The sequence below is a fragment of the Oncorhynchus keta genome, chromosome 34, assembly GCF_023373465.1.
Source record: "Oncorhynchus keta strain PuntledgeMale-10-30-2019 chromosome 34, Oket_V2, whole genome shotgun sequence".
In the NCBI taxonomy this organism is placed as follows: domain Eukaryota; kingdom Metazoa; phylum Chordata; class Actinopteri; order Salmoniformes; family Salmonidae; genus Oncorhynchus; species Oncorhynchus keta.
In genome coordinates, this window is record NC_068454.1 from 55766807 (window position 1) to 55783864 (window position 17058).

The 17058-nt window shown below is 44.9% G+C and overlaps 1 protein-coding gene across 2 annotated transcripts in view; it reads right to left on the minus strand.

Annotated features, from left to right (window-relative positions):
• The window catches only part of LOC118367305 (zinc finger protein 407), a 231791-nt gene extending 216124 nt beyond the window's left edge, over positions 1 to 15667 (minus strand). The window contains exons 1-3 of one of the 2 annotated variants that reach the window (XM_052494107.1): positions 15408 to 15667; positions 8165 to 11862; positions 2692 to 2806 (exon numbers count right to left, since the gene is read on the minus strand). In XM_052494107.1, the coding sequence (XP_052350067.1) occupies positions 2692 to 2806; positions 8165 to 11780 (3731 nt within the window). In that variant the 5' untranslated portion in view covers positions 11781 to 11862; positions 15408 to 15667. Of the gene's footprint in view, positions 1 to 2691; positions 2807 to 8164; positions 11863 to 15403 lie in introns of both variants that reach the window. The other variant, XM_052494106.1, reaches the window with a different exon arrangement.
• Positions 15668 to 17058: the final 1391 nt, after the last annotated feature.

Below are 17058 nucleotides of genomic sequence, written 5' to 3' on the forward strand. Positions count from 1 at the left end.
ACCCGAGTTTGATCCCGGGTTGTGTCTCAGCCGGCCGTGACCGGGAGACCCATGAGGCGGCGCACAATTGGCCCAACATCGTCCGAGTTAGTGGAGGGTTTGGCCGGCCGAGATGTCCTTGTCCCACCGTGCTCTAGCGACTCCTTATGGTGGGCCAGGCGCAGTGCACGCTGACTCTGGTCGCCAGTTGTACAGTGCTTCCTCCAACACATTGATGCGGCTGGCTTCCGGGTTAAGCGAGCAGTGTGTCAAGAAGCAGTGTGGCTTGGCAGGGTCGTGTTTTCGAAGGACGCATGGCTCTCGACCTTCGCCTCTCCCGAGTCTGTACTTGTCCCAGTGATGGGACAAGACTACTACCAATTGGATATCACGAAATTGGGGAGAAAAGGGGGTACAAAATAAATACAATTTTTTTTTAAACTTGCTGTAAAAAGCAGAGGATATCAGCTAAGAGACGTGCGAATCTGAAGGACAAGAAAGACACAACGAAAGAGAGAGGAACCGAAACAGAAAAGAAGAGAGAGTAACTGTTAGCTAAAAGAAGGGGGAGAGAGAGAGAGAGAGAGAGAGAGAGAGAGTGTAAAGGCATGGTGTACACACGACACAACCTACCTATACTGAACAGCCCTCTCACAGCCGTCTCACGTTTGATTGGCAGCTGGGTCAGAGGTGCCTATCTGTCCTGGCCTTGATTTGCATTTGTTAATTAAATGCCACAACAATATGATCTTTAACTATCAACAACTTCCCAGAGTCCTCTGCGGAGACGAGCAGCCCTCCGAGGCTCTCGGCTCAGCTAAAGTGAGGTGGACAGCAGAGGTGCACCACATCCATTTGGGGGCGTCTCAATCGTTAGCGCACAGTGTCAAAAGCGGGTAATATTCGCAGCCACAGAGTTCGGGGGGGGGGGCGCCAATCGATGGCGCAGGGAGAAGGACCCCACGCGTATTTAGATTGAGTTAAACAAACGCTGCTCCTCCTCAACATTCTAACGAGAGCAGGATGAGCTCGCTCTGTGACAGCAATGGGAAATGAATGAACAGACTACTGGTTAACGTTACATTGGCTTGTCTCGCAAAGCAGGGAAGCCATGTTAGAATTACTGATGAATGTTCCAGTCAAATTGCCATGGTCTGAGGGGCTTTGTGCGTTCCAGTAATTGTATCTCTGCGTGTAAAACCACCCCATTTTGCTTAAACGTATGAATTTCAATTTTGTAGTGCCAGAAACGTCGGTCGAGTGAACTTAAAACGAACGCTTCAGCTATAGTAATCAAGATGATAAATCGTAATAACGAGAAACGATTTCATTAGATAAAGAGGGTTTTGTTTCGCAAAATATCACCTCACCCAGTGGGTGTAACAGAATGCCTAATGGCCAGCCTACATTGTAATCTCACTTTCTAGGTCAGCCCAAACCCAAAAAAGGGAAATTGCATTAACTGAGACATGAACAACCATTAGCAACATCTCTGCATTCAGATTAACCACCAATACGTAGGCCTATATTATTTAATCGGAATACTTTAGGAAGAGAGAGTATGTCTACTTTGGCCTTAATGAGGGTGTTTCTGGTCTGTTCTTTGTTTGCTGCTCTTTAGTCAAGAGGAAAGTTGCCCCAGTGATCAGTCAGTAGTGAGCGCGCGCACGCACACACACACACACACACACACACACACAGGGCCGATTTGTCACCTGTGTCTGGCTCAGGCGGGAGATAGCTCCTCCATCCGCAGTAATTTGTGAAACCAGAAGCTGTATTTAGTACACTCATTTAAAGGCAGTCAGGCACATTGGAGAACTGCGTTCTCTCTGTCTCTCTGTCTCTCTGTCTCTCTGTCTGTCTGTGTCTGTCTGTCTATATTCTCTTGGTCAAAGCCCAAACACATTTATAGCACAAAGGGATAAGGCTTTAGCTGGAGGGCTTGTGAAACATGAGCTTGTCTCCTCATTAGAGGTAGCTGTGTTTAACAAAATCTGTTTGCCTTTCTGTAAAACGTTTGCAAACGGCGGCGACAAATAAACACGCTCATTCCACTCGAACGTGGCAGAAAGAAGAGGGAGAAAAACATAGTGACCGAACTGAAGCGGAACACATTGAAACAAGCAGTTTTACACAGAAGCATCGAGGGGGACTAAATAACTACACGTCCTGGTCTATGTACCACATAGCCGCAGAGAACGTGGTACAAGCTGAAGATCCTGCTATTTGGTCCATTTCCAAATGACACAGAAACACTCCCACGTGTCCATTTGAACACAGTAAGATGGTAGGAAGATCAAGCATGGGAACAGAACCGACTGAACTGAACTTGGCCTAAACGCAGTGCTTCTGTGGCCGTAGGAAAGAGACGCAGAAGCATTTTACGTTGAGTTTATGGGCTTTAATGTTGACTACGGTGAGATATGACAGATTGTATTGAAACATATCACAATAAGAGAGGAAATAATGGTTTGCCGAGCAAGAGTGTCTTTTTCTTGTGATCCAACCTAAATGGCAAAAAATGACTTAAAAACTCGATAAGACCGTAGCAAGGTGAAAAGGAAAACAAGCGTTTCTTCTTAAGTTCAGATAGTACCTTGCCGTTTCCTTCCGCTTAGGACCTTTTTTCTTCCGTTTGGAACTTAACGAACACAACCCGGGCATCCCCAGTTGAAAAGGTAGTGACTAGTCACTGACTGTGGTACTCACCCACAGATGTGGCACTTGTACTCTCTCATGCCCAGATGTCTCTTCACGTGGTTCCTGGCGTCACCCAGCTGGGCGGTGGCAAAGTTGCAGATTTTGCACTTAAATGGCTTCGATCCTGCAAAACAATAAGTGGCGTCAATTTATCCTACTTTATGTATTGGGGGAAAAAATATACAAATGATTATGAACAGTATAATAAAAAAGAAAAGAGTGGTTGTAGACGTAGGGGTGAAGGTAGAGGAGAGCTATAACGCCGAGGGGGGAGGGACATTCTTTACTAGCATTCTAACAGAAAGATCGTTGCACAATTGCAGAGATGGTGACACTGTGAACGATGGCGTGCTCTATTCTGGTTGTTAGTCAGGTTGTTGAAATCTGGAGTATTGTTAACAGCTACTGTAGTACTTTACTACCCAAGATTGACTGTAAAAACAACCAGACGGCCTGAGTCCAGGACATACATCAAAACTATGAAATAAGATGGTTGAGAGAATGCCAAAAGTGTGCAAAGCTGTCATCAGGGCAAAGGGTGGCTACTTTGAAGAATCTAAAATCTAAAATATTTATTTGGTTAAGACATGATTCCATATGTGTTATTTCATAGTTTTGATGTCTTCACTATTATTCTACAATGTAGGAAATAGTACAAATATAGTACAAAAAAACCTTTGAATGAGTAGGTGTGTCCAAACTTTTGACTGGTACTGTAAAAAAAAAATAAAAAAAAACCACAAGCTCCTACAGTGAGTACATGGCTTTTCTCTCCTTCAATCTCCTCTCTATCTTTCCTCGTCACTCTCTCCATCTCTCTTACCTACTCTTCCTTCCTTTGCTTCTGGATGCATAAATTGGATACCAAAGGTCGGGCAGAATACGTAAATCAATTTTGTGTGCACTCACTACCACGTTCCATCATTAAAAGCGCTAATCACTCTGCCTGGCTTTGCAGGGAGGTTTCCTTCTAATCATTGTCATTAATAAATGGGGAGGGGGGGGGTGGCGCTGGCGTTTGAGAGAGGGGCACAGTCTCTGCCCGCCATTTGTCATTTAAGAGCAGCAGAGAGAGGGGGGGGCTGCTATGGATCATCAGCGCCCATGATGGCTAGAAGGGACACCAAACCCTAGGCTAATAGAACACACCTACTGGGGAAGGCCTATTCAATCAAACAAGCGCTGCAGCATGCTGCAGAATAGTACTGTAGCATTGTAAATATGCCACAAAATAACAGTCCAATGCAGTTGCAGTTTGACTAGTGATAACATTTATGCATAAGTCAATTCATGATTGCAACAACAGTGCTATTTTTCCTAAATGAATTGAACCCCAGCCATTGTTATTTCTTTGTGTAGATAGAATATACACAAGATGTGTATGCAACTACAAGTAAGGACCATTCATGTGGATGGGCCAGGTCCCATGCAGACAGCATGCAGACAAACTAGGGCCAGGTCCCATGCAGACAGACTAGGGCCAGGTCCCATGCAGACAGACTAGGGCCAGGACCCATGCAGACAGACTAGGGCCAGGTTCCCATGCAGACAGACTAGGGCCAGGACCCATGCAGACAGACTAGGGCCAGGACCCATGCAGACAGACTAGGGCCAGGTCCCATGCAGACAAACTAGGGCCAGGTCCCATGCAGACAGACTAGGGCCAGGACCCATGCAGACAGACTAGGGCCAGGTCCCATGCAGACAAACTAGGGCCAGGTCCCATGCAGACAGACTAGGGCCAGGTCCCATGCAGACAAACTAGGGCCAGGACCCATGCAGACAGACTAGGGCCAGGTCCCATGCAGACAGACTAGGGCCAGGACCCATGCAGACAGACTAGGGCCAGGACCCATGCAGACAGACTAGGGCCAGGACCCATGCAGACAGACTAGGGCCAGGTCCCATGCAGACAAACTAGGGCCAGGTCCCATGCAGACAGACTATGGCCATGTCCCATGCAGACAGACTAGGGCAGCAGTTCTCCAGTATGACAAACCATTCTGTCTGGGAACCTCCTATAAAATACTCGCTATGCATTTTTTACAATCCTTTCTCCCAGTGAATATCCCAAGACGCATTGCAATATTTATTTCAGGGGCAGCCGCTGATTTGATTAAGCACTTTGTGTAGATTACTAATTCGTTCATACACGGTTCACTTGCCGCGAGCTGGAAGTACGACGCGTTGAATGTTAAACTTGTAACGAAGATTGAAAGGCAAGCGCGTGCTAACAAGGCCTGCAAACAGACGAGGGAGGGGCGTTAGCACATGAGCGCCGGTGAATCGGGCCTCTTCATTTAGCCTCGACACACACACCCCTATGATGTGCACCCAAAACAAACATACAAATACACACGGACACGCGCCCAAGCCGAGGTGAAGCGAGAGACAGGCGCAGAGGGAGAGGATCTGGCCAGATGGCTGTGTGAGTGAGTATGAGACATGGCAGGAGGAGAGAGATGTAGTATTCCTCCCTTCCCACGTCTCATCATGTTAATACACCACCACTCCACTTAAACAGCCTACATGAAACTGAAATTGACCATCAATGCAGTGTCATGTTAAATTAATATTGCCAACCACAATGTGGCTCCCTCACATCCCAGATGAGATGGGTAATGACTAATTCATTTCCTTGAGAACCCTCCCGCAATGTTTAACCCTCTCTATCTCGCTCGCTCTATCCACCCTCATCTCTCCCATATCTAAAGCCTAAGGGATAATTCAGGATTTTGGCAACGCTAGCAGATACCCATAGACTTCCCGTCATTGCGTTAACGCTAGTTAGCATTAGCTTGCACAACTACCTCGAACTTCCTTCATAGTGGACACTGAGACATAAACATGGTGTCCACGAGTTCATCTGACTCTGGGGAAGTAGATAAAGGGCATCGTTGCCAAAAATCCAGAAATACCACTTTGAAAACGGAAAACCCAGTTTTAAAACATATTCAAAATGGACATCTTTCTTTCCCAGGGTTGAATATTCAATCAAATATCGTGGGAACATAATATCCATGTCTGTCTACCACCCCAAGATAAACATTTTTTTATCAAGAGAGGCCCGATCAGACATCATACAGCCAGACCAACACATACAAACCAAGCTTCTGTAACTAGCTTTTATACACCTTCAGAAACTCACTGTGTCTGTGTGTGTATGTGTTAGAGAGAAGAAGTGTGTGTGTGCACGCATGTTTGGCAAGTGTGTGTGGTGATTATGTGTGTGTGCCCATTACTTCAACCCACCCCAGGCCTCAGGAGGTCAGACAGCTCTCTCAAGTGAAAAAGTGACCAATTTAGCTCAAAATGCAAATCCAGTTGCATCCTCATTGGCAAAAATGGAAGTCTTTTTTTTTCTCCAGGGGACAAATTGACAAATATGCGTGCAGCCTCCCACCATCTCCTGATTTCACTGATTAATCAGGTAAATAAAATCTTGGTTTAATTAAAACCATCTGGACGTGCTCCCAGTCCAAACACTGGCGGAGCCCACAGTCCTGTTCCACAGCACTGGAAGAAGTGTACACGATAAATGACCACGTACAAATAGAGAATAACTCAATGTTATGAGGGAACTTAGCAATAATAATAACTAGCATAAGCTGTCAAAATGCTAAGAAATAGGTGCATTCTACAAATAGGCAAAGAAAAAAAGAAAGAGCAAACTCATAAATAAAAGAGATAATTCAATAGAAAAAATAACGACAATACTCAGTCGAGACCTCCAAATGTGCCCTTGACTTTGATAAACACATCTTCTTAAAGTGTCACTGTTTTCATTTGCTTAAGTAACACTTTTCCTCAGCTGGACCCAGAGTAATGGCGTTGTTTACATGGCAACATGAAACGCTGTAGTAGGCTCATAAACGGATATTACAGATTCAACAAAACATCACACAAAGGATACATCAAAATGTTGATCATTGGGCCTCACAAGCTTTCTCTTATTCATGTTGTCCGTCCTTTCTGACTACTCGACTGTACAACAAACAGAATTGCAATTCAGTCTTATTGTACAGTAATGTGTGTCTCCCCATAACCACGTAACCACAAAGAGTGGTTTTGTTGAGCCATTAGAGACACGAGGGGAATGGCAAAGTAAAGACAGTTAGTTGCTCTGCTCGTATGCTTTTATTTTGCGGAATTAATCAATAGTAGGACGTACCTCAGCAAAACAGACCATTTGCCAACCTGAACCGGTTCGCAATGGTGAAACCACGGTGACTCTTCCCCCATATTAGAAGTTGAGAGGTCATCACAAACAGAAGTAGGCCTCATCATGTCGTCTCAGTGATGGGTGAGGGCACACACTTAGAGAAAGAAGCAGCAGCCTGAGTAGGTGAGGATTCTGACCCACATGACCAGACTACCATAGTGTGTCGTGGCAGCACTCTCATTGACTTTGCTACTGGCAACCTCTCCGTCAACTCTCCGAGACGGTCCACACATCTTAACACTCCCCGGCCATTAGTCAGTCACTCCACACACACAGAGAGAGACACAGACACACACACACACACACAGACACATAATCCACCCAGACCCGGCCATAGAGCTCTGCCTGTACTCCAATTAAAGCCCCATTAAAGTTTGGGCTGTAAGGGGGACGTACCGGAGGAAGCAGAGAAGGGCATTTATTGATGGCGCCCTCACTTCTCATTCCTACATTAAGTTGATTTTAAAAGCAATTAATACACATGGTCAAGGAAGAGTAATGGAGCGCCCTGTATTCTTAACCCGCCAGACATTCCCCAGTCATAGACCTGACCAGCCGAACCCTGATTTGCATTATAAATGACAAGATAAATCTTAATGGATTGAGGATAATCAGCTCACCATGTAGGCTGACACACATACACAAATTACACATACAAACACATACACACACAAATCACACACACACACACACACACAAGGGAAATTAAGGGCTTTGAATACGCCTGCATTGATTATTTTAAATTATTAGCCCACCTCTCTTTGGGTCTCCAATGCTTTTAGCCTAAGCTTTAACACATTTACAGAGACTTATTGACTATAATTACAACTGAGTCTTGGTAATGGACACATCAATTATGAGTCGCACATGTCTTTGACCAGGCGGTGCACAGGGAATCCTAATCTGTGGTCCATTAGCATCTCTCCTCCAGCAGCTCAGTCTTTACCTTCTCCTTTTCTCCAACGCGTGGCCTAAGCTCCCACCACTACACGAACCACGTCTCTCCTCTGATACCTGGCCAGCCCCTAATATAGGCTCGACCCCAGTATCTCAAAACCTGATGTCCAAACGCATGCAATGATTGACACGGCTGGTAAATTCTAAGTGGGGAATACACTGTATAATAACACCGATGAATACGAGTGACACAGTTACCATTGACTTTATAATAACTTGTAAAAAAAAACGAAGTATGTATCATAAAAATAAAAAACTATATCAGTGAAGGTTTTCAAATAAGTGTGTTGGGAGACGACGTACCTGTGTGTGTGCGGATGTGAGCCAGGAAGGCCATGGAGTTGCTGCTCTTGCACACCTTGCCGCAGTGCTTGCACACGCTGCCCTGGTTCTCCTCGCGCTCGCGGTTGATCTGCTCCGTGTCCTCCAGGACGTACTTGTTGACCTCGCGCAACAGCTCCTCGTGCTTCTCCTTGATGTGCACGAAGAGCTCCTGCTCCGTCTCGAACGGGTCCGTGCACTTCACGCACTTGAAGGTGGCGCCGCCTTCCGGAAGCTCCTCGATGCTGGCCTGCTCGTTGCGCAGGTGGGCGGCGCTGGTCAGGTGCTGGTGCAGGTTGCTCTCCGTGTAGAAGGACTTGCCGCACAGCATGCAGTGGAAGTGCTTCTCCTTGGACGGGTGCTTCATGGAGATGTGCACATTGAGGCCGCTCATGCCGTCCGCCACGAAGCCACAGTCCTCGCAGCGGATGCGGGGGTTGGGAGTTAACCGCTTGGACAGACCTGAAGCCCCTACAGGTTTGGTTCTTTTGATCTTCTGAAAACTGCCTGCCCCGGCCTGGCCACTTACAGCCGGACCAGAGTGTCCCTCAACAGAGTGAGCCATTCGTTCTTCATGCAGAACCAGCTCGGCTTCAGTCAAGGACTTGAGAGGTACGATGCAAGCATCAAATGGCAGTGCCCTGGTGAGCTGTTTCTCTGGGGAAGAGATGTGAGGTTTCTCATCTGCCATCTCAACGTCGTCGTCGGAACAGACTGGCTCTGCCTCTGCCTCTGCCTCTGCCTCGACCCCTTCCTTCTGGCCTTCCTTAGGCGGTGTTATGGTGATTTCTGCTGGTGCTACCTGAGGATCAATTGTACCTGGGGCTTCGTTGCTGGTTTGTTCCGCGCCACCACCGGATGCCTCACCAGCCACCTGGATCTCCGTGTTTTCCTCAACAACAGTGCCACTAACTTCCACTATTGGGGCTGCATGCTCGTTGCTCAAAACGTCAGAAGTCTGTGTGGGGTGTTCGGTGTCTGTGGGCTGATCTGTAGCTGTGTCTGTGGGTTGCTCTGTATTGGTGATAGGGGGCTGGTCTGTGTCTGTGATGTTGGGCTGGTCTATGTCAGTGATGTTGGGCTGGTCTATGTCAGTGATGTTGGGCTGGTCTATGTCTTTGGATTGGTCTGTATCTGTGTTAGTGGGTTGGTCTGTATCAGTGCAAGGGGGCTGGTCCAATTCTGTATCGTTGGGCTGGTCTGTGTCTGTAGGTTGGTCTGCATCTGTGTCTGTGGGTTTCTCTGCATCGATGATAGGGAGCTGGTCCATGCCTGTGTTGTTGGGCTGGTCTGTGTCTGTAGGTTGGTCTGCATCTGTGTCTGTGGGTTTCTCTGCATCGATGATAGGGAGCTGGTCTGTGTCTGTGTTGTTGGGCTGGTCGGTGTCTATGGGTTGGTCTGTATCTGTGTCTGTGGGTTGGTCTGTGTCTATAATGTTAGGCTGGTCTGTAGTTGTGTCTGTGTTAGTGGGCTGCTCCATGTCTGTGTCAGGGGACACTGAAGGGGAAGGATCCTCAGTGCGAGCATTGTTGTCAGCTCTGTTCCCCAGCTCCGTGGCCTCCTCCTCCGGCTGCGCCAGGTCTTTCGCCACGAAGCTCTCCAGGTTCTCTAGGTAGACCTCGCTCTTCTGCTTATGCTTGTCCGTAGAGGCGTGGCGAGACATCTCTCGACGCGTGACCGCATAGTAGCTGCACGCCAGGCACACAAACTCAAACTCCCGGGTGTGTCTCCTCTTCACGTGGAGGTCGAGGGAGGGAATCGAATGAGCTACGAACTTGCAATGGCTGCAGGAGTTGACCAAGTCGTACTTGCTCTTTTTCGGGCTGCTCACTTGTGCTTTGTCGTCGTCTTGCGACAGCTCCCCTCCCTCTCCTTTGGGCCCTCCTCTGACTGGACTATTCTGATGTATAGCCTCACCCTCGCTGACCTGAGAGCCTGACTCTGTACTCACGACCTGCACTGATGTATCCAGGTCCACTTGGCCATCGCTGCTAACATCCTCCACGCGTTTAAGGTGCTTCTTTGTGACACAGTGGCGGTCCATGTCGCCTTTCGTCACACAGTTGTAAGAACAAAGCCTGCAGGTGTAGCTGTACTGCCGGCTGTGCTTACGACGAATATGCACGTTTAGATTGGTACTATTGGAGGCGAGAAGGCCACAGTATTCACATGTAGTTGCAGCAGGCCCCTTTGGCCTGCCTCTCCTCCTCTTGGGAGGGATTCTCTCGTCCATGTGCTCTTCCATGTCCTCCAACACGGCCTTCGCAGCCTCAATAGCTTCCTCATTAACATCAGGGTGCAGCTCTCCATCGTGTCTGATGACCCCTACTGCCACGTCATCTGTCAGCATGTCGTCACCGACCACATCTACGCTCACCTTCTCAACGCAGTCCTCAAAGGAGGACCCTGCGTTTTTCTCCTCAGCCACACGCTGGTGGCTCTCCGAGGACACGTGTGTGTCCATCCACTCAGATGTAGCGGTGTAGTAGTGGCAGACGTTACAGAGGAAGCGATGCTCGCCATGGTGCTTTAGCCGAGCGTGGCTCTCCAGCAAAGCAGAGTTGCTGACCCTGAATTCGCAACTCCCGCACTGCAGCTGGAACCTGGCACCGAGGGCACGCTTGGACGCCCGAGTCTGAGTCGTCGTGGAGGCAAAGATTTGAGCCTGTTCGGCTGTCTTCTTGTCCGTGGGTGACGAGAGGCCAGAGGATTCCCTGCTTTCCGTGACTCGTTTGTTGTGCTTGTTACTAAGACAGTGCTTTTCGTAGTCGCACTTTGCCACACAGGCGTACAAGCAGAATTCACAGAAGTAATTCATCTCCTTGGTGTGGCGTCTCTTGATGTGTGTATCTAGGCTCGGCTTGTCCTTAAACTCGTGACCACAGTAGCTGCAAGCATGTATAGTCTTTGGCTTGGTGCCCCGTTTACCTACCATCTTCTTACCGGGGGTCTTTTCTTGCTCCTCCTTTGCAATCTCCTCTGTAGCTATTGGAGTCACCTTCTTGTCAAAAGCTTCTCTCCCTGTCCCTTGTTTCTCAGCTATTTCCTCTTTGGCTATTATTGTAGTCACCTCCCCCTCAGAACCTCCTGCCTCTGAGCCCTGACTCTCTGTGGCATCCTGATGTCTCTCTCTGCTGCTGCTCACTTTCCACTCAGTGTCTCCACCTATTTTGTCATTTGAACTCTGTGCTGTTGCTCCGGTTGTGGAGCCATCTATTTCAACAAGTACCTCAGCTGAGCTCACACCCCTGGTCTTTCCTCTACCGGTGTGCTTCCTCTTCGAGTGAATCTTCAAGGACGTTGGAGTTTTGGCCACAAAGCCACAGATGGGACAGGCACAGCCGTGACATGTCTCCGGGGTAATGTTCATCTCAGCCAGAGGGGGCTGGTCTGACTCCTTCCCATCAGCCACCTCACCGCCGGTGTCCTCTTCAATCTCTCCTGTGCTGTCAGCTGTGACATCATCAGGCCTGGGCCTCTTTGCTAGGGAAGGACTTCCTCCACTCTCCATTTCCTCTGTGGAGACATTTTCTGTGTCACCATGATGAGGCACCTTGTCCTCGTTAATTTCCTTCCCTGACCTTAATTCTCCGTCCATGTTAGACACCGCCTGATGCCTTTACATGAGAAGAGGAAATTGGACTCTTTTTCCAGCAATCAATTAAGTTATGATCCTGTTCCTGTAAAGTAACATTTAAGATGGGCAATCCTCATATAATCCTCATATAATTGACTCATATAATTGACTGTGAACAAAATAATAATCACATAACAATACTGTTTCATATAGCAAAAATGTGTTTCAAATTGTATAGATGGAGTAGGCTACTCAGAGATCATTCTGCATGTACAAAATGAAGTAGGCCAAATGTAGCTATTGGTCGCCATCTAGTGCTTTTAGAACGAAGCTGTTCAATGATAAGGTGGTTGATGTTGGATATTTGCATGTGATCAAATAACTAAATCTAGATAAAAAGAAGCTAAACCCCAGGGAAAGACAGTGAGTGGTCAGTAGCATAGATTGAAGTAGGTTACAATTAATTAGGCCTAGATTCGATTTACCTCTCCCTTTTAAATATGTTTAACTTCAAAATATTTTACAATAGACTTTGTACAGTTGATGGTTGTCACAGACGAGTCTCCTAAAAATATTTCACTCTCCCTTCTAGTGACCTATCTACTTGTTATGGGATTTTTATGAATAATGACTAAATTATGTATACATTTAACTTAGAACCATAACTAAACATAATACTACTATGTTACTGTATGAATGTATGAATCTTATTATAATCATAATACTGAATATAATGTGTGTAGTTTTAGTCCAGAATTAGAACAAGGACTTTCTGTTCCTTGTTAGAAACTAATGGAGCTATCGTCAGACCGTCTGGAATACTGTGTTCCTTACAGGACATTCTGTCCCTACCCAGGGAGGGGAGAGTCCTTGGGCTTGTAGTAGATTGTTTAACAGGTGGCAGGCAATCTGAGAAAGCTTGTGAACTACAGTGCCTTGCGAAAGTATTCAGCCCCCTTGAACTTTGAGACCTTTTGCCACATTTCAGGCTTCAAACATAAAGATATAAAACTGTATTTTTTTGTGAAGAATCAACAACAAGTGGGACACAATCATGTGTTCCTTGTTCTTCATGATGCTCTCTGCACTTTTAACGGACCTCTGAGACTATAACAGTGCAGGTGCATTTATACGGAGACTTGATTACACACAGGTGGATTGTATTTATCATCATTAGTCATTTAGGTCAACATTGGATCATTCAGAGATCCTCACTGAACTTCTGGAGAAAGTTTGCTGCACTGAAAGTAAAGGGGCTGAATAATTTTGCACGCCCAATTTTTCAGTTTTTGATTTGTTAAAAAAGTTTGAAATATCCAATAAATGTCGTTCCACTTCATGATTGTGTCCCACTTGTTGTTGATTCTTCACAAAAAAATAAAGTTTTATATCTTTATGTTTGAAGCCTGAAATGTGGCAAAAGGTCGCAAAGTTCAAGGGGGCCGAATACTTTCGCAAGGCACTGTATATTGCCATGGTATCTGAGAGGAGGGACATTTATGACAAAATGTGAGGTATATAAACCAATGTACATGGTATTATGACCAGAGCTCTCGAGAATAAACGCTATTGGCTAATTTTGGTGGCTGGTCTCTGTCCATCTTATGTAAATAAGAACCTTACAAATTCTTAGAAACGGACAGAGTGTTTTAATTGAATTGGTTAATGAACACATAAGAACTAAATTCATCCAACAACACTGCAGTCTACATTTAGGCACCATCTCTCTGGATGTGGTGCCAATCACTTGTGAGAATTTTGATCAAAACCTCATTGCTATGCAATATCTTTTTCAACCTGATGCCAAAAATATAATTCCCAATTACATGGGACTTCGCCCCACCTTGACATTACATTAACTCATTTTTGTTCCCCATCAAATTTTATGACTACTCTCCTCAAACTTTTAGATACTACGTCAAATGAATTATAAGCGTGGTCAAGTTTGGTTTAAAAGTAGGCAATGATTTATACAAAAAAAATCTAAATTAACTAAACCTGACCTGAACCTCTTCCCACCTGTTCCAGTAGCCAGTCTAGCCACCCTCTCACATGCCTTGCCAGGACACGTCGTCAAAGTATTGATTTATCTCAAGATAAATCCACTGGGCGCCCACTGGGCGCCAGACCTAGTCACAGGTGAAGAAACCTGATGTGGAGTACCTGGGCTGGCGTGGTTACACATGGTCTGCGGTTGAGGTCGGTTGGACATACTACCAAATTCTCTAAAACTATGTTGGAGGTAGCTTATGGTAGAGAAATTAACATGTAATTATTTGGCAAAAGCTCTGGTGGATATTCCTGAAGTCAGCATGCCAATTGCACTCCCTCAAAACTGGAGACATCTGTGGCATTGTGTTGTGACAAAACTGCTCAATTTAGAGTGGCCGGTTATTGTCCCCAGCACAAGGTGCACCTATGTAATGATCATGCTGTTTAATCAGCTTGTGATATGCCACTCTTGTCAGATGGATGGATTATCTTGACTAAGGATAAAATGCTCACGAACAGGGACGTAAACATATTTGTCCACAAAATTTGAGAGAAATAAGCTTTTTGTGCATATGGAACATTTCTGGGATCTTTTTTCAGCTCATGAAACATGGGACCAGGCATTAACATTGTGTTTATATTTTTGTTCCGTGTAATTTAAAGATTTGAAGTCAGGTGGTTACTGGAGTGAGAAAATACCGTAAACACCGTACTAAAGTAGAATCATTAAGGGCATGTTTAATCAGTCAGGGAGTACAATTATATGACGAGCTGTGTTTATCACTTGACAGCCAACCAGGTACATTTCACATATTACTACACGAATTCAAACTTTATTTTCCTGCTGAAGACTCGTTTTTTCAGTCCCTTTCTCCAGGCTACCCTGGACAGCGGAATGTTACGCAGAGCTAGGCTCTTGCAACTGGGAGTCCAGCTTTCCTACCTAGTAGCTCCTTAGCTAACTAGCTTAGCATTAGCCAGTTACAGCCACGCGGGTCTAACTAAGTAGCTATCATGGTTGGTCCGGTGGTTATGCATGTACGAGATAGTTAATGTCGACGGTATGCATATAAATTGGCAACAAAATGACTTCACGTCACCTAATTTGACGACACTGCTGGTCGGCTATCACACTGGCTAGTTGCTACCAAAAGTAGCTCAAGTAACCTTAGGTGCGGCAAAACTTCTCAATTTATGGGTCATCCTTCCAAACGTATTTAAAATAATTTGAGAACAAGGGTATCAAGTAATAATCGACTTTGGGGAAATTAGCGTCAAACTCGGTTCGGATGTAGCGTTTTGATATCGACTGGTTCCTATGTGTCAACCATCAATCCGATTCCGATATGTTCAAAATATTCATGAAAATACAGACGAGACAGTAATTTAAGTTACGTGAAGCCAGCCCTATCAAATAACAATATTTTCACTGTCGTCCAATGAGTGCGGCATAGAGGTGGGACTTGTTTGCGCTTTTGCTCTAAAAACGACGGCAGCACAGAGGCCCAAAAAGGAAGCTAATGTTGACCTTTGAAATACAGGTGTTTGTAAGCTAAACAGTTGCTGTATATAAATTGGAAATAACCATAATGCTTCAGGAATTCCATACCCGTATTTAAGTAATCCATATGATGGTAGTTTTAATAGCTTACCTACAATTTCCCCAGTATTCTCAATGTCCGCGCTTTTCTCCCTTGGTCACAAGTGGCGTACCGTAGCACGTACTATACGTCACTCTAGCAAGCTGATGCGGTGTTCCGGACAATTCGGAAAGTTCTGATTTAGATGGATGATGGACACTTCATTTTGGAATTTCATCCGTCATTATATCTTCTCCCGTTTTGGTGGCTTCAATGTTATGTTACTTTGTAACAATAACATTGATAAGATTCCTACAAAATTATAGACAATTCTTAGCGTGGTCGTTAATATATAAAAAAAAAACATTTTTACCCACATAGGTATTTAATTTGGAACCACAATGATATTTTGTATAGAAACCAGTCTTTCTTTTTTAAGAACTGGTTTAATAATCATATCCTGCGTGTGAGTCAACTTTTTAATGCAGAAGGATTGTTACTCAATTATGACTATTTTTATTTATTTATCTCATTACAATATCCCGGCTACACCTACAGAGTTCGCCATAGTATTTGATGCTATTCCATCTGGAACTCTCATGTTATTTAGAGGTATAGCCAGACCTCTTCTTCTTGACCTACCCTCGCTTAATCCAGTTGACTCTTCAGTAGGGAAAATATGTTTCTCTTTGCTCCCTCAGAAGAACAGATCTTTATTTCAAAGGGATATTGTATCCATTCCTTATGTCACAAGTTACTGGAATACATTGGTCGCTAATATATGTTGGGAATCAAGTTGGGTTATTACCACACAAATATTTCCTTGTTAACAAGGTCAGAGGCCTCAGAATGACCCATAAGTATTACCCTGCGAATCATTACCTGAAGAAACTCAAAAAAAGACAATAACATTGATTGTACTTTTTGTGTTGCGCATCCAGAAATAGTTTAGCATTTATTTAGCCATTGTCTACATGTAAAGAAATTATGACAAGATATTCATAGTTTTATAATTGTTAATATTCTTTATTTATAGGAGAATGTGCTGCTCGGTTTCCTTAACTATAATAAGGATAAAGAAATACAATTTTACCTCAATCTAATTGTGCTAATGGAAAAATGTCACATTCATAAATGTAAATTCACGAATAAAAAAAACACTCTTCCTTGTTTTCTATAAGGAATTCAAGCAGTACATTAAGACCATTCTACATTATTCTAATAAGAAAGCTGTTAAAACAATCAATATGTTTGTATATTTTCATCTTTGTGTAATTTGTTGTACCCCATAGCCTAGCATGTGTTATCATTGTCCGTTTGTATTTATCCTGTTTTTTTGCGATTAAAAAAAAAGAAGAATGATTATGGATTGGGGTTTAATGCCGGGTTCATATGCTAGTCTGAACTAGGAAATTCAGAAATGTCTGACTTGCTGAGTCGTTGAACGCAGCACATGTATAACTTCAAATTGTATAACTATTTCAGAGTTTCCTAGTTCCGACTAGTACGTGAACGCGGCATTATGGTGGGGACATCCCAAGGATCACAGATGGCACTGACCAAGATTCAAAACAACTGGGAGCTCGAAAATCTGCCCTCAAAGACATGATAGCCTGGGTGAAATATGGAGGCTGATAACCAGGCTTTCACTTGTAGGCCTATGTTCTTACACATAATTGCAGATGAAAGAAATTAGATGGCAGAAAGGAAACGCCTAGTTTTTAGAC